Source organism: Megalops cyprinoides, chromosome 1, assembly GCF_013368585.1.
Source record: "Megalops cyprinoides isolate fMegCyp1 chromosome 1, fMegCyp1.pri, whole genome shotgun sequence".
NCBI lineage: Eukaryota > Metazoa > Chordata > Actinopteri > Elopiformes > Megalopidae > Megalops > Megalops cyprinoides.
In genome coordinates, this window is record NC_050583.1 from 17,105,524 (window position 1) to 17,124,078 (window position 18,555).

At 43.5% G+C, this 18,555-nt stretch overlaps 1 protein-coding gene across 13 annotated transcripts in view; it reads left to right on the forward strand.

Moving 5' to 3' along the window:
* The window catches only part of sept9b (septin 9b), a 76,996-nt gene that overhangs the window by 41,480 nt on the left and 16,961 nt on the right, over positions 1-18,555 (forward strand). For 2 of the 13 annotated variants that reach the window (XM_036530068.1, XM_036530076.1), the window contains exon 1: positions 3,940-4,154. The exons of 4 other annotated variants lie outside the window; for them this stretch is intronic. Coding sequence is in view for 2 of the 9 variants with exons in the window: in XM_036530060.1 (XP_036385953.1) it covers positions 6,875-6,902 (28 nt within the window). In the remaining 7 variants the exon portion in view is untranslated. Of the gene's footprint in view, positions 1-3,939; positions 4,155-6,835; positions 6,903-17,326; positions 17,446-17,730; positions 17,782-18,428; positions 18,451-18,555 lie in introns of those variants that run through there. 7 more of the 13 variants (XM_036530083.1, XM_036530102.1, XM_036530093.1 and 4 more) reach the window with 5 other exon arrangements.

Consider the following 18,555-nt stretch of genomic DNA (forward strand, 5'->3'; position numbering starts at 1 on the left):
GTTGCTGGTTTGATTCCCCACTGGGGCACTGCTGCTGTATCCTTGGGCAAGGTACTAAACCTAGAATTGCCTCAGCAAATATCCAGCGGTATAAATAGATAAAATTGTAAACTAAGCTGCTCTGGATAAGGGCATCTGCTAATTGACAATAATGTACTGTAATGTAATGTAAATCAGGGTGAAAACAACCTGCAGCAGACAAACGCGTCACACACGCCTGTGCACATGAATGTACATGCACTCACATACACATGCGGCCTCTGATCTCTGGCTGCCGTTCCAGGACCGTGTTCAGTATGAGCAGTGGCATTCACGGCTGTCCTCTGCCCTGGTAACAGACTTTCAGTGAAAGTGTTTGCTTCTCTGTTTCCCCTATTATTTTTAGCCACCTGTAAAGTAAGTACCTCCTCCTGTCTGAACCTCCCCAAGATAGGATGTCAGGCAGATACTGTTAATAAATGATGAAATTTTAATTGGTGTGCTCTTATGCTGTTGTAAAAAAATTCCCATGAGGCAGCAGTACACTTGGAGGGAAGTGCTTTTGAAGGAAAACAAGTACCATAGCTGAAATTTTTGATAATCTCTATTCTTGATGCTAATCCCCCCTGTTTTTCTCAGAGGTGGCAGAAGCTGATGTCTTCACAAAGCCAATGTGTGTGTCCATAGTGTGTATCAGGGCAGGAAGCCCCCCCCCCCCCCCCCACCAATCCCCAATTCCGCTTGAGTGAGGTTAATTCACACTGCATCAGAGGTCTGGGGGCGGGAGTTCAGAGTTGGTCTCTGACTCTTGGAGTAGGCTTTCCAGTGGAAACGGAGAGCCGCCTCCAGATAAGGGTCTGCGGAAACGTCCGCTTGCTCTGTGCCGCTGGCGGAGGTCTGGGGTTAGAGAAGTTTCCCACCACGGAGGAGTCCTGCAGAGTGATCCTTCCCCTGACGTCTGCCAGGGCCCCCCTGCTGTGTGTACTCTTGCTGGGCTGCTATCTTCCAGCAGACCCCCACTACACTCTTACACACACCACTTCCTGTGACCCGTGTGGGGATCACTGCTCCCGGCTCCGGAACCGTTCTGTCTTTTCCACAGTGCTGCTTCTTTCCACACTGACATTTGAATAAATGAAACAAAGTGAAACCTCTTACCTTTGTCTGGGGGCCTTGCGTATGAAGATGAGGCCTTGATGTCAGGTCCATTATTCTATAGCCGCTGAGTGTAGCAGTTGTTCCGTCTGTAACCACTGTGTGAGTAGTGGACCTTTTTCTTGCCGCTTTGTGTGGTAGTGTTGTCTGTAAGAGTGTTTTTTAATGCTTTTTAATGCTTTATTCCCCTTTATGCAATCCTATTTGAGAATTGCCAATTCTGCACTCATGCAGGAGTGTTGAGGTGGGATAGATGTAATCCTCAGATATGCTTGCATGGAGCCAACAGCTATTTTTCACACTATAAGCCACATAGCACACCACAGCGGAGTGGGTGATCATTAAAGCATCGCTACTCCTCAAAGATCATCTAAATAAATTGCTAGTGCCATATCAATCACAGGGTGCCAGAGAGCAGTGAGATGAGGGTACCTTGGCCAACCTACCCACCCCTGTCCCCAGCAGAGCCCCCTGTCTCTAGTCACTGTTTCTAAAAGTGGTTCTGTTTCTGGCCATTTGGGTGTTGCAGTGGTCCAGTCACTAGCAACTGTGTATAGCTGTCCTCCTGTCCTCCTCCTAGCAGCTGTGATGTTGTAAGTAAGTGTAGCATAGCGGTTAAGGAGCTGGACTTATAACCAAAAGGTTGCCAGTTCGATTCCCCACTGCGGAACTGCTGCTGTACCCTTGGGCAAGGTACTTAACCCGCAATTGCCTCAGCAATTGCTGGGTAAATGGATAACATTGTAAAGGACTGTAACCTATGTAAGTTGCTCTGGGTAAGAGCATCTGCTAAAGAATGTAATGTAATGTTTGCAGCCATTAGGTATAGAAGTGGTTCTGTCTCTAGCCAAGTTCTGTGTATAGCAGTGGTCTTTGGTTGCTTGAGACATTAATGGTGTCTCATGCTGGCTGTAACAGACCTTTCTGCTGCAGTCTTGACATACCACAGACCTTATCCCAGCATTAACCACAAGGATAGACAGGATTCAGGCCAGTTGTTTGATACCGATAGGGGATTAACTCTCCCTAGCCAAGACCCCATTCAGAGTTAGGAACCCTGCAATGGCAGCTGCTCTTTTCTGGACCTGCCTTTCATGCAGCCTTGGTGCCTGGGTTTGAGTCAACCAGCAAAGTCACTATCACTCAGCTGCAGTACGCTGATAAAAGCACTGGCAAGGTCTGACTGGCAAAGACTGGCTCGTGGGATCTCTCTGGAGTCAATGAATTTTGATGACTCAAGAGTTTTTTTGTTGGTAATTCCTATGATTAACTGTATAACTTTTAACCAAAAATAAATAATATTCTGCACTGTGTATTTTTCTGATTAATGTTGAAACTTCTCTGGTATTGATTCCTTTGGGACTAAGGAAAAGCTTAATAGAAAACAACATCAGGTAACTTGTGGCTCTGTAAAAATGTAGTAACTCCTGGTGATGAGATTAGTTGCAGGCAGCCATATCAAGTTGTAACAAAATGCTGTAAAGTGGATAATCCAGGTAGTGCTGTGCCTGGTCAAAACTAGGATGAAAGGCATCACAAGAAAACCAGTTCACTGCATGTGATATAGAAGGTAGGAGTGTGACTTTCCTTTTGGACATTATAATAGCTGTGTTCCAGAGCAATGATGGGGGCACTGTACTACAGGAGATGTTATGCAGAGACATTAGCAACAGTCTGCTTGTTAAATACCATGTTTCTTTTTTTCCGTCTGGAGATCTAAAAAACCTTTCCCCTCCTTGGCCCCCTTGCTTAAATGGCCGAATAAATCCTTTCCTTTCGACTACAATGAATTTCTGGAGAGGAGCTGCACATTGGTGGTGGACATGTTATACCGCCAACTCTATAGTGCTGTCAAATCCTATTGTTGATAGTGATACTATTATTACAGACACAGCACTGTACCGCAGAATATGGCTGATGTTTGTCTGTTATGCATTTGACCTGAGATAATACACGGAGAATGCATCCACAACTGGAAAGTACGGGATTAATGAGTGTGCCTCAAACAAAGCCCTTATCCGCTCGACTGAACTCTTGTTTCTTCTTAATCACTGGGGTGCGTAGCATAAACAAATGCCACTACCTTGGGATTAATTATCTGTAGCGGCCTTGCCAATACAACGTAGTACGCCATTACAACTTTCCGTGCAATCATAGTGGTAATGTCACACAAGGGAATGTTTCTGCAGAGAGGAATGCGAGTTGGAACATTGCTGTACAGTGGTGTTTCTGGAGCAAAGGGCAGAGGTATTGCTTCAGTAATACTCTACATATTATTTCTGGTTTCCAGATAGACAAGAATCACCACTGAAATTGTCAGTTGTTAGTAGAGGCTTGCTAGCTTATAGGATTTGGTAAGCAGTTCAGTTACTGATTTTGAGGGATTTCTCATACTACTTATTTTTGTTTGTGACTTTCAAAAGGGAAAACATCAACCAATAGCTTCAAAAAAGACGACATAGATGAGTAGCCTGAGTAACGTTTCTTGACCAGCGAACATACTTTATCGGTTCCTGCAGGGAGCTTTATAATGCTAGCTTGTCAGCATATCCCACTAGATCTCATGTGTCGTTCGGGACCTTCGTTTCCCTCTCCAGTCCATGAAGCAGTGAAGGATTTTCATTCCCGATCACTCTGACTCTGAGCGCTGTCCTCCCTGCGCTGGAAAGTTGCGCAATCGATCCTCGACATCAGAACGCGAGCCTGCAAGAACAACCACCAAAAAATATAATTACAGATTGCGTTTTTTTTTCCAGGGTGACTCACACGGCTCCCCTTGCTGTGATGAATTAGGAGCATGGACTTCCCGCGGGGACTGATCCGTGACCAGTGTTTATTATTAAGGTTGAAGGCGCAGAGTAAACTCTGTGCTCAGTGCTGAGCGGCGGTCAGATTGAGAGCGTAGCTGCATGAAAACCTCCACATCTGAAAGTTCAGCTCCGCGGCTCTTCGCTGGGAGGGAGGACAGACCAGACCCGCCTGTAGTTGAGAATCCGTAGCTCCGGAGGCAACGGAATTCTGTAAGTATCCGTGTCTGTTGAAGGCAGAAACGGATTGAAAATTTCAGGCTGCGAATGGTTTGTGTTAAATTCAAAGGAGGTTGTGTTTTCATCTTTTAATTTAGGGGGGGATCGGAAAAGTTCAAAACCCCTCTCTTTTCTCTCTTGGCATACGACCATTGTTTATCTCAAATAAGGGCTCTCCATGGTTATAACAAAGATGTTGCTCTCTCTCTCTCACTCTCTCTCTTTCTCTCTCTCTCCTCCTCCTCCTCCTCCTCCTTCTCCTCTTCCCCTTTATCTTTAAAGACGCTGTGGAGTAGGCCTAGATAAATGTAGCCAAACTAATACTTGATTAAAGACGATAAAGGAGGAATGGAAAAAGACAAGGGGGAAAAGATGGTTAGAATGTGTGTTTTGTGGCTTTGTGGAAGCTTTGCATCCTGTCAGTGGATACAGCACAGGCTAGCCTTTGATTACAGCACCGTCCACACAGACTTTTTCCTGTGTCCTGGGAGCTGACTGGCGGAGAACTGAGCAACACAGCTGGGAAAGCTTCAACGGCTTTCAGCTTGCGGAAACACCGTGATAGAAAAAGCCTCCTGTTAAACAAATGGCTTCGCTGTTAAAACCACAGATTCCGACAGTTTATCCACTTTGTGGTCGCTGTTCAAACATGAAATTCAGGTTTCCCCAGCACATTAAAAATATTACGGGTGAAAATGAAAGCATGAATTTTCCTGTTGCAAGAAGGGCTCTGGTTTCAAAAGAAAATCTAAAATATGTTAAAAACAAGTAAAATCTGCTTCAGTTTTGGTATTTTCATGAATGTAATACATCAGCAGGAAGCCAGCTGCTGCTACATGTTCTGGAGGTTCTGGTCCTGACATGCTTGCATGGGTGGCAGCAGCTTTGAGCCCCAAGCTTCACTGTACATGGCGGATGATCTTTTTAAAGGCTGTCATTCTGATTGTACAAAAATGCAAAAGGGTATGTGTTTCTTTACCTGATATAAAAATGTATATCTTGTCCTTTGGTTGCATTAGACCATAAATCCCTCATGCATGAGGAAGTCATATGTGCAGCTCTCGCTTATCTATGCAGATAGTAGATAGTCATGCAAGGCAGAGAGCTGCTTTAGTGAGCATCCTTGGGCTGGTTTGGTAATTTGTTCCATACGCTCACAGCTCTCTGTGCCTCCCACAATCAAACCTGATCTCACTGTGGAACACAGAGCTATCTCCAGGGAGAACTTGGACTGCTGGGGTTTCAGTTGCCTCTTTGTATGAGCTCATAATGGACATGTTGCTGACTTTGAGCAACATCAAAATGGCTGCATGAGGGAACGAATTCAAACCAAAACAAAACACAAATATGGATCGAGACATGCTACGATTCAAACCCGATTTTCTGGGAGCCAGCTAGTTTTTGGAAAATACAGCGCCATAACTCAAAATTTTTTTCTTAATTGTAAGCAGGGAAGTTCTGATGACAAACCTCTTGGGTTTCATTTCAGTTATTATTTACATGCAGTTAAGAAAGTGGAGAAAGATGTTATTCCTCTCTCAACAAACACATTTGCTGCTCTCTAAAGAGCATCAACCACATTGTGCCAAATGACTGCGTAAAGTGCTGTAAACTTTAGTTATTTTTAGATATACCTTTTCTTTTTGTGCATTACATTGCAAACAAAGTCACTTCTCTTGCAGTGACAAGTAATTTATGCATTGTGTTAACTCGTTTTCTGTACATAAACAGTCAGTCAGCATCCATCACATAGCGTAGTGTCACCCTTTCAGCTTCACCTTAGATGCTGAACCACTTGTGGTCACAGACAACCTGCTACGGTTGCTTGCTGGTGATACACAGCTTCACCTGTGATGAGAAACAACCTTTGGCTGTATTAAACATTGCCTTGGTTTATCTCAATATTTGTAAGAAGTCTCTATTTGAAAAGGAGAATTGTTTAAGAGCTACTTTTAGCACAAATGCAGTATGGCGCATCATATGTTGGTTATCTGATGCAAAGTAGTTATTGATACAAATCTACAAATACATAATCTGCTTGAAACTGTGGACATGACATATTGACATGTCATATTGACATGACTTCCAAACCATGATTTATATCTATATTCACATTATTGCACATTATTCTTAATTTAGCCCTGTTCTACCTTGTTATTCATTTTGTTGTGTGGGTAGGCAGGGAATTCATGTTGGAGTGAATTCATTCTGGAGTAAATAATTTGCACCAGGAGCATATTCATGGACTGCCATAACCATTGCAATGTGACATATTTCTGTTTCTGAGTTCATCTCAAATCCATGAATACCTGAAAACCCTTTTCAGAGAACAACTGTTTTGCTGAATCATCATTTGGGGAGGATTTGGGGGGGGGGCTTTTTGAAAGCTATAAATTCTTTGATGACACAAAGGACAGAGAACTGTCTGTTTCATCTGAAGTTAGCCCGGGGGGGGACCGTAGACCCAAATACAATGCAATGACAGCCTGGATTCACATTGTGCTGCATGCTATGTGAAGAGGCTTTGCACCACAGAGCTAAAAAGGGGTAAAGATGCCAGCTCTCTCTGCTACAGCAGACGCAGGCTGCATCCACAATGCTCCCCATTGACGACCAATGAATGAGGGGTGTGGTATGCCTGGCTGTGTGTCACGTGATGAGGGAGTGGGCGGGGCTTCAGAGTGCCTGTGAGTGCAGCTGGAGCTCACAACGGGATGATTGAGAGTGAGCAGGGAAGGGTGGGTAAGTGAGAAAGCTCAGTGTCTCTTTATGTTCACGGTGCCGTTGTTTCTCTGAATTCTTATTCTCCTCACAGCTGCTCTACCTGCAGAGGCAGGCTGCAGCAGGGGTTTCGCACAGACAACGCGCGCGAGAGAGGGAGGTTGTGCAACTACGTTTGGCTCGCGAGAAACTTTGTCAGGTGTCTTGTGTCCTCGCTGGAGAGAGAGAGAGAGAGAGAGAGAGAGAGGGAGAGAGGGAGAGAGGGACTGAGTTTATTACCAAGGTGAGAGAGCAGATATAGGCACTTTAGCTTTGCGTTAAGTTCAGTGCTACACAAGTCTTTTTTTGCTTAGTGTTTCACATTGCAGTGGTGAGAAAGGAGAGAGAAGGTGCCTGTGTTGCTCTCGTTTCTCCTTTTTTTCATGTGTCTGCAGCTCCTCAGTGCGCTTGGCAATCAGTCAAGCAAGGTGGGGAGGGCTCTTCCTCATCAGGTTCACTCTGACTGCTTGTCATGTTTAGAGGCTCTGTGTAATTTTGCCTTTTTTGAATTTGTTCCCTACTTGAATTCGTTCCCTTCTTTTTTGCCTACATTAGGGATTGTTCAAAGTTGATTTTGATCCATTGCAATGTATCAACAAATTGTAGGGCAAACATTCAAGGCAATTTGCTGCAGGCAATTATATACATCTGCTTTCAAAATCACTCTTAGTTCAAGGTGAGTTTAGATTCCAGGCTTCTTTTAATAGACTAAATATCTGAGACTTCCTTGAGTGCTTTGAGTTCAGAGTATCCTCTCAGACTTGCACTGCTTGCATGGCAGTTCAGTTCTTATTAGCCGGTTTCACTTGCACATGTACAGAAACATTGCCGGTTGATAATTTCATTAAGAGCATAGTTTCAGCCTGTTTGTCTCAATCATGTTTTTCAAGGCATTGCTGAGGACATACTGTCCAAGGACTGCATGTCTAAGGACTTTTGCCTCAATGTCCTCTCCTCACTGTCTAGAATCAGATTCAATTTCAAGGCGAGGAGATACAGTGTCCTTTCAGCGGCTGCTGTTTTGGTGCTGAGTTGATACTTATTATATATCAGTGTGTTTGTTGTTTTTGAAATATTCAAGTTCTTGGTACAGCATCCATGTCCAATGTTTCAGCCTGGATTTTCACTCCAGGTGTCATAGAGAGGTGCATTCTGGGTTAGTTTTGACACAAACATGCCCTCAGTGTAGGCTGCGGGTCAGCTCTTGAATCCCATGTTCCCTACAGTCAGGCTGGTTGCTACTGACGGCCTTCATTTTCAAATGACACAGAGCGTGAATAATATAAATACAGCTTCTGAGCTATGCTTTACCTGTAGAGGGAGTCAATTTGACTAAAGCCGTCTGAAATGGCAGGTGTCTCACTCCCGGAGAGTGCTGATCTGTGATGAGTGTCAGGGCCTTGTGTTCAACCCTTCATTTTCACATAAACCGTAGTGACACAGCTCCTGAACCAAAATGTATATGTAGTAATTTATTCTTGATAGCTTTGATTGTTATGCTGCATTTCTGCGCCAGAACTGAGTACTTCAAGCAATTTCAGGGGGCTGCGGTTGTGAGGAAAGAGCAAGGGTTGGTGCGTGAGCACAGAACAGATTTATAGCTTGGGAGGGTAGGCATCACCAAGCAACATGACAGAGAGCAAACCAGGCTAAGCAGTCGCATAGCAAGGGGAAAAAAGTCACATGGCGACAGTGTGGAAGTCACCACTGACTATAATGAAATGTGACTTTATTTTTTTAAAGTAGGCCAAAATGGCCTCTTTGTGTGGGAGGCATGTGTCCTGCCCTGCAGATACTACTATTGGGTGTTGTTGTAACGTGGGCAGTTGACTGGAGCTGAGGTCAGAGAGGCAGATTCTAGCACCTGCAGCCCTGTCCCCATTCTGCTGACTCTGTGGCTGGAGGTCATTCTCCTATAAAGTCAGTCATTTGAGGATGAGGGATTTTGCATGCTTTTGGTTTTTGTATCCAAGTGAGCAGTGGAAAGTGGAATACTCATTAAAGTACTGTACTGTATATTTACATAAAAAGTCAGTGATTCCTTCTATTCTCTGGAAAATGCATAAAGAGTATGTTTCAGCATATGACTAATTCCTAAACATCTGTGAGTCTGTAAAATCAATTTTGATGTTGTGGGTGATGTTGCTAATGTGGCTTTGAATTAATGAAAATGTGCATTTCTTATGAAAATGTGGCATACAAACTGAGGTAATTGGTGATCTCATTTTGAGGACATTTAATTAAAATGTTTGAGTTCTAAAATAAAAATCTCAAAGGCCAGCGCACCACTCTTTTCATTTAATTTCTCTGATGGAATGCCACGGTTACAGTCGTACTGGATTTTTACAAACCAGCCAATAATTTCCACTTCATATTTGGTGGATATTTGGTTTGCTACGTTTTAAGTCACTCACCACCATTTGCAAAATCCCCAGAATGTTGAATTTATTGCATCTGTGGCTGAAAGAAAAGAAACGTGCCATGCTTTTTGAAGAGTGTAATTACAGGAAGCGGGGGGAGGTTGGATGAACTGTTTAGCCTACGGACAAACAGTCAGAAGAACTTTGTTGAGGGAGGAGGTGTGTGTGCGCGCGCTTGTGTGTGGGCGGGCTCTTCAGGTGTCTGGATGCTGACAGGAGACACTTTTCTCTGGCTGCTGCAGAGCAGATTTTTAGCAACCTGTGTGTTTGTGTGTAAGTACACACACTTCAATGGATAATGCTCTGAAACAGTGGCTATGTGCTCAGTGTTCAGTTACATTACATTACATTACATAGGTTACAGTTCTTTACAATGTTATCCATTTATACAGCTGGATATTTACTGAGCACCACAATTTACTATTGTGGGTTAAGTACCTTACCCAAGGGTACAGCAGCAGCGTCCCAGCAGGGATCGAACCAACAACCTTCCGGTTACGAGTCCTGCTCCTTAACCACTATGCTACACTGCCGCCCAGTTATGGTAATAGTCTCGTACTGTACCTCTGTCTGCATGCCTAGTTGGAACTGTGTAGTATTTCTCCCAGGACTCCTGCTTTTGTCCCCCACCCTCCCATCCTTCACCCTCAGGGGTCTGCTCGGGTTGTTTTTAAAGTTCTCCTCACCTGGTTTTCGCGGAGCGGTTTCTTGTGATTCTCAGTGTCTCGGTTTTGCGTTTTCTGCATGTGTGCGCTTCCTGCTTCACTCTTTCTCTCACTCCGCCACTGTCTCGCACTGTGGCAGCAGGTCATTATCTTGCCTTCCAGAAGTTCATGTGTAGAAAGCCGTATTTTAACACCCGGTGACACCATCTGCTTCATGCTGCACAGTGGCAAAGGTCACATTCTGAGGGTTTTTTTTTGGGGGGGGGGGGGGTTGAAATCACGGTACTGAAAGATGAGGTGGACTGGTGGCATTCTTTATCTACTCACAGGGGCAGATATAGCACAAGGCATTAGAAATGCACACAGTGCTACGACAGCATTATCACACAGCAGACTGGATTATACTAGGTCTTCTTACCTTTTGGGTCTCTCCTCTGACCTTCAACTATACTGCATGTGTAAATGAATTTCAGTGTGGGTCATTTCCTTGTAATGCAGCTTAATGCCAGAGCTCAGCAGTGCTCTTATAGTAAGCACACCTCTGTGATGTAAGTCCTTGCCATCTCTATATGATAGGGTGTCTGTTGTCATCTTCATGGTTTGCACAAGGGTACACCGTGTAACATAGCTGTGTGTATATCTGCAAGACTGCATACAGGATAACATTTAACCATTACTTCCCCCTCGTTTACTGTAAGCAATGGAAATGCCATCTCCTTCCAAAAATGTTGGATGAAGCTTGACATTTATTTAGCTCCATGTTCACATTAAGTCATACTGTTCACATACTTATAAGCCGGAAAAAGTGGGCTTTCCTCCCTTGTCATTCACAGTCTGGGAAACCACCTTCCACTATGTTCCTTCACCCCTGTTAAGGTTTCACTGGGCTTCACCCTGACTGCCTAGAGAATGGTGCTCTGTACAACCCCTGTCTAGAGAAAGGGGCCCTGTGGAACTGGGTTAGACCCTTGGACTGCTGGCGGCTGGACAATCCTTTGGTCGTGCAGTTTGGTAAAACAATCACGCAAAATTACATGCTGCACAGGGAATGAATCATTGTCATAGTTTCTAGATTCATGTTTCCTTTTCTTTTCTGTGGTATTTGGATTTCTGGTATTAAATTTTTGGATTATACACAAAGGGGAAAAAATGCTGTTACTGTACTTGAATTGAAAACAGGAAAGCAATGTCCAGTTAAGAGTCCCTAATGGAACCTTTGTTGAAACACTTAAAGTTCTGGAACAGCATTGTTTAGTTTCTCAGTTTTGATTGTCGTTGACCGTAAACACACACACACACAAATGCCAGCACAGTGTAATAAGAGATCAATTCTTATCAACGTGATTCCTAGAACAAGTATGATAAATGAGGCGTGTAGGGGGAAAAAAGTGTACGGAAAACCGAAGTTGGTCAGGATTTATTATTTGAATTGCAATGTGCAGTATTGGGTTTCGCGTGAATGCAAATAAGGAGAGGTATCCACTGGAACTGTGGCGGCATTGTAGTGGAGCGGGCTGTGGGCGCACAAAGAGAACATTCCTCTGGAACAGAGGTGTTGGCAGGACAGGCATGCTGGGCGTTAGCGGCGCAGGGGTGATGGGGGAGGAGCTGGGGGGGTCTGTGGCAGGGAAGCTGCACTCTGGCCTTTCTTACAGCTATGAGATCCACGGCTTAGTGCAGAAGTGGAAGGGACACAGCATGGACATAAGCAATCTTTTGACTGGTCTAAATTCAAGCTGAATGTGAGGCTTGAACCTGGACCTAAAGTCTGTGGCTTTTTTCTTTGTTTTTTAAAATTAACAGTATGATGGGAGATGAGTGGTCTCCAGTAAGTTCAGGTATGTGAAAGTCCCTGTTCCCTGAGTCTGTGGGTGGGGCAGTGTGGGTCAGGGCCTGTGTGGGTGTCTCTCTGCTGTTGAGAGAAGCTAAGGGAGGCTACTTGCTTACAACATTTAATTTACATTTTTGCTACATGATTTATTTCCTAATTATTTATTATTCAGATGCCTTTGTCCAGGGTGACCTGTAGAGGATTAGACATTACAGTCTAACCCTTACTTAGCACCTTTATATAGGACATCATTTTAAACATCCTGTATTCTGTTCAGATACATTCACAAGTATAAGTGCGTTGCCCAAGGTTCCAGCAGCAGTGTCTCTGGCAGGTGACTCATAACCATGCTGTTTCGAGTCCCATGCACTAACCACTACACCCTGTGCTGCTCTACATAACAGTGGCTGAGTGGTTAAGTGTGGCAGGTAAATGTCGTCCCAGCAGCCAGACTAACTTCCCTTGCACGCTTTTGATATTTGTGGCTACACAGTCTGCATTAATGTTTTTATTTGTATTCTTTTTAAAAGTGATTTCCAGACACTCAACATTAATCTGAGGCTCTGTGATGAGGCAGAGTGGGCTAATATTCACTGCATATGCATTTGACTTTGTGTGCATTGATTATTCCTGCTCTGTTCAGTCAAATCAATACACCATCACTTGCCACTGAACTTCAAAAATCAGCTGTGAAAAATGATTTCTGATATTGTTCTTGCGTACACAATCATTCAGTGGTTCTTCAGAAACAGACGCTTGTCTAATTTTAAGTACTTTACCACAGAAAAAATCTTCACTGTATAATATGTAGCTACTTCAAAGTTTTTGTATTGGAAATGACCAGTATTATTGTATAACAACAATGAGGATGTCTGCTGCAGACTGGATGATGAATATTTTTTTGCTTAGCTTCTCAAAACCTGAGGTGGTTGTCAGTCCCACAGACTTCCTGTGGTGACATTATTCTCCAGAGATGGCAGTTGAAAGCTTTTTGACAATAACATAAACTGTGTTAATATGCAACTAAATTACTTAAGATGCTGTCATTTGGTGTGATTCCTCCAGCCTGTCTTGAGAATTCTCCTTTTGAAATGACATTCTACTCATTTATTTGCAGTTGGTTATAAAGTCAACCATCAACTAAAACTAATGCTAACCAGATCAAATCTGGTTAGTTATTTTATAGATACTCTAGGGGCCTATGCCTTTGAAGGCCCTACAACTCTGTTTGATTGTCAGACTGAAGAAATGATGTAGTTATTTTGTAATCTGGTAACAAGAAAAGTCCTGTAGCTAGAATAAGGAGGAAAGGAACCCTTATATGGAGGCGAGTCTTGTCTGTGTAGGACAAGTGACTTGTTCACTTCTCTTATGCCAGCAAGGTCATTAGACAGAGGGTAAGTTTAGATCTGTGATTTATGTTGGTTTAATTTATCAGACAGCAGAGCCAAGAGATTGGAGCACGAGACAGAAAGTCTGGATGTAAATGCTTACCCTGCTCTATAGCATGTCTTTCCGTCTGACTTACTCAAGCTCTGACATGCAATCAAAGGTGATGGGAACCACTCTGAGAAACCACCCATTTATTTTTATGGTTAGATTTTTTTTTTTTTTTTTGCATAATGTTGGCAAACATTTTAGACTTAAAGTAAACATTTTTACGAGTGTCAGCACTGAGGTAATAAAGATTTGACAGCTCAGAACTTCTCTGGGCAGTTCTATCATTGCAGATTCACCTCTAGTCTACCTTACTAACAAGGATGGTGTAGGTCTCATACTGAAATCAGATTTGACAGAGGCAGTTGATCTGAGACATGTGAAAGCAGCTCATTTCTTCTCAGTTCTGTTTTAATTCGAAGGAGAACTGAGCTGAGGTCTGTGCAGTGTTCCCACAGAGTATCACCTGGTCCAGGCTGAGGGAACATCTGTGAGAGACAGCACAGAAAGTCCTTGAGATTCCTGCTCTGTCCCTTTACGGCCTGCTATGTAAACAGTTTGCGTCTCTCAGGGTGCAGAGCACAGTCGGGCAGATTTATGCCCTGCAGTAATGCTCCCGGTCCAAACAGAGAGGAGCAGGAGAGGCGAGAGTGTGGTGCCACTGTCTGGGACTCTGGTTTGGATTGGGGGTGGTGGCAGTGTGGGGGGAAGCAGGAGGAGGAGGAGGGGGAGGTGTGGGGGAGGGTTGTGCATTTGCACAGTAGGACATCCGGCTCCATAACGCAGTGATGGATTGACTGCCCGCTAAATCAACAGATGTGCAAAGCAGGTCACTGTGACGCAGAGCCGTAAATGCCACTGAGTCACCGTTTTCCTACCTCCTTCCACTAATTGAATGCTCCACTTTGTGAGTGATATTTACACAGTGCAGAGACGTTGGGTCAGAGAGAGGTAGGCCAGCGGAGATTGCCGTATTGCCATGGATACAGCAGGCAAAAGAGGGATTACCAGGCTATCAGGGTTGGGTTTACATTTTAATGATTGGCTGTGGAGTCTTCTGCCAGGTTCAGACAAAACAGTCATGTGGGGAAGTGAAGATCTGATGCCCTGTTAGTGGAGATTATCGATATATTGTGAGAAGAATGGTTAATTTTTCATCAGCAGGGGTCGGAGCCAAGTTTTCAAACAGCGCCATAAATGTAATCAATCTCCCAGAGTTTGGAGACCGAAGCAGAGATAACACCCTGAAGGTGGGGTCCCTTTTCTCAGTCTCTCTGCTGCGTGTTATTGTGTCTAACACAGCGGTGAAGAATATCCATTCAGATCACAAAGATAGAGTTTCGGCAGCGGCTCCACTGGGACCTCATGAGAACCATTCACTCTGAGAGGAAGCTGACTGGAGAGAAGCCCTGAGCTGCTGTAGTTACAGATCATAAAGCTCGGCCTGGAAATAGTGCGGTTTATTAAGAGCTGGGTTCCCAGGGTAAGTGAACATGGAAAGAGATGAGACCTTTTGTTGTATGGGAAGATTGGCCTTCTGAGGGCGGTGGTAAGAGGAACAATTAATGCAGGCTGCAACTGCTGAATCACCGCAGTAAACGCAGATGATTCAGATACTGTTCACCAAACGTTTTGTGTTGTTTCGGCATCTCTCTACAGAAGCAATGATGCCGGTTGCTGAAAAGGTTCCACAGTTCAGGTGGAAACAGTTCAGTTAAATTAATTTCATAATTGTAAACATCAAAAGCATCTTTGGTTCTTACTGGGGCACTGTTGGCTGACATTGCCAGTTTTTTTTTCTCTTGAAGGCACACTGCCCTGAAGAATAACCAGCACAATCCCCAGAGGAAGGCAACAAAAAAGCAACACTCAGCACACAGAACCTTCTATTAGGAGTCTAGATAATGTAGAACAAGGGCTGTGTTCCAAGTGGCATTTTTACTCACTCACCCTAAGCACTTTTTCTAAAAATGGCAAGTCATCTAGAGGATTGTGTCACAAATGAGACTAAGGAGCTTGGTGTCTCCCTAATGCTCCCTTGTTTCACCAAATTTACCATAGATTATAAGGTAATATAGCACTTAAAGAGTTAAACAACTACATTTATATGCAGATGTTTTTTTGGGTTTTTTTTTTGGCGATATCAGGTGATCTAAATATAAATACAGTGAATGCCAGTTGAAGGAGAGCTTGTGTTACAGGCTTTTGGAATGTTTCTTTCTTTGCCAGCCTGACTACTTACGCTGTGTTTCAGTGTTCAGTAGCCAGTACAACCCTCATACTTGGCATGTGTATTTTAGCGGTTTGCAGTTCAGTTGTTTGCCTGGTAGGGAACAAACTGAAAGTGAATAGTCTCATTAACCCAAAGTGAAATTGCAGTGTTTACTTAAGAAAATTTTAAAACTTTGCTTCCTGGAGCTGAAAGCACAGGCACAGCTTATTTGCCTTTTTTTAAACTCACTGAAAATATGGAAGAAAAAGCATTATCTTTATCAGCTTTGATTTTTCATCATTGGATGCTTAGGCTTGCTAGTTTCAAGAAATCAGGGTTATTATTTACTAAATTTTATTGTTTAATCTGTTGCCAAACTTTCTTGGATTTCAAGGCACAATTGTTGGCAAAATTCTATTTCAAAGGCCAATGCCCCTGTCCCCCAACTGATCTGTCCACAACCAAACATGTCAAAAGTAGCAGAGACATGGTTGACAGCCAGCACATGGCAATCTTGAAGACATGCCAGCCTGATGTCAGTGTTTGCCGTGGTCAGCTGGGAGAAGTCTGCCTGAAGTGCGACGGGGCTAAGTCATTTGAGTGTGCTCACAACAAACTCTCACATGATGCATTTGTATCAGCGCGTGCTAGGAAAACAACTCGAAAATAAGGGCCAGTGACAAGGGTGCCTGTGCACTGTAACTAAGGATGTTTGGATAGATGGGGCTTTGTTCAGACCCACTGGGTTGAGGAGTGCTACTGCGCAAACACGTCTCGCTGTGAGATGTGGCTTCTGTGTCACGCACACAGGTTTCTCAATTATCTCTCTGCCCTATCTCCTGACTTCCTGCTCTTTCAGTTACCACAGAATGAAGGGGCGGCGGGGGGAGGGGGGAGGGGGGAGGGTGGCTAGGGCTGTGTGAAGGGTAACCTGTACACTTGCACATGTATTCTGTAGAGTAAAACTAAAGAAGTCCATTAAAAAGAAAAAAACTAGCACTAGTGTATTAAACAATAAGAACAGACATTATACAGTGGCTGTGACTACTGTAGTTGATCCCCTTATTAGTACCTTTTTGCCATCTGTTGGTGAAACAAAGGTAGTGCCATAATTCTGGGGGACCCCCTTGGAGACCAGTTAAATGACAATTCTCCATCATGGCCTGTGCAATCACAGCCAAAGATGCTTTTTGTGTGTATAACCATACCCTGATCAACAGTCTGAAAATGCAAATGCTAATTTCAAACATGCAGCCTACATTCTAACTTATTCTGTAAATGAACTTTACAGCTTAATTCATTCTATGGTGTCTTTTTCTTTCTGCAATGCTGGAGTGTTTAAGGATTGGTTAAGCAACCTTCTTTTGTGATAAATAAATTGCAAATAAATGTTAAATTAAATTGGTAAATAAATGTTAGAGAAGTGTCACAAAATTTAAAGATTAAATTTTCAACATTTCTTGTATCTCTGATTATCACACAATCAGGAATTTTTTTTTCCCTTCTGAAGTTGTGTCTGCACAATTTTTGTACAGTATGTGTGAAGTTTTGGAAGTCTGTTATACGTCCATTCGGTGTTTGTGTGTAAGCTGTGGTAGTTGGCACATTTATCTCTCTGATCATAAGTGTATGCAAATGCTTCTGTGTCTGCACACCTCACTGACAGGATCATATCTGTCAGAACGAGACAGACATTGGTGCCCCTCCTCCTGTGAGGTTCTTCACTTTGTGTGTGTGTGTGTGTGTGTGTGTGTGTGTGTGTGTGTGTGTGTGTGTGTGTGTGTGTGCGCGTGCGTGCGTGTGTGTACGCGTGCGCTACCCCGGCAGACGCAGAGAAAAGCCGACGTACGTTAGGATCCTGTAGAAACTGCTGTGGCTGCCAGCCCTCAAGCTCTCACCCACGTGTGAATTGCAGCCGTCTTTTTCTTTAGGTCTTTAGAGCCAAACCTCCCTCGCTCAGGTAAGGGGTTGCGTTTACAACTTGTGCTTGATCAGCTCTTTAAGCGTCCATGATCTGATTCTGGATGACAGTGTGAGCAGGATTTCCTTACCCTGCTGTGAGAACTTAACTGACACAGACGAAAGGGCACATGAGTCAGAGGAGTTTACAACAGGCTTCACATAGTCGTTATGCACTTGGAACGCTCAGGTTTATTTGAAAGAGGAAGTTGGTTATATCTGTTGTGAGTACCGGAATGCGCTGGTTTGAAGTCATTGGACCGAGCCCAGAGCAGTTCTGCGGCAGGGTCCAGTTTCAGCAGGGCTGATATTTCACTCTCACTAGCTGGACCAAGATGTAAGCCTGTAGAGGATGTGCTGTACCTATGTTCTCGATATGTTTTATTGTATGTGAATATACTCAGCAAGAGATTGTAGATTTACCATTCACAGAGGAAATGTTTCCATATTTCTCGTAGTGATTGTCTCCATTTTAGAACCTGGATTGTCAAGTGTTTTCTTGAGTATTTATAATATTCATGCTCTGTCCTATGCAGAGCCCAGTGATTTGTTTTTATGTATTATTCTGCCAGTAGTCTGTAATAAACCCCACCCCTTGACAAACTTTGACTTGTGGTGCTATGTCTGTTCAACATCCTGTGCTGTTCACTGAATGCATGTAACGCTCTGCCACATGTCTGTTAGAATAGCATTGTTTCATAACATGATCCAAAATGCACTCTACTTGTGCATGCATGTTTTATTGAATGTCAACTCCACCACAGTTTAAGGTTTCATGATATGTCTGTGAAAGATTTTTTTTTTCCACCAATTTATCCATTGCATCTACATAAAGTATCAGGTGGAAATACAAAATTTCATTTTTTTTTCCTGTGTTCCTCAGTCTTTGTACTCTAAAAATGTTTGATTTGCCAGTGTATTTACCTGAATATCCCTTCTCTCTGTCTCTCTCTGTCTGCCTCTCTCTACTGATGCATAGGGAGAGACAGAGAGGAGGGATATTCAGGTAAATACAGAATTTCATTTTTTTCCTGTGTTCCTCAGTCTTTGTACTCTAAAGACGTTTGATTTGCCAGTGTATTTACTTGAGTATGCCTCCTCTCTGTCTGCC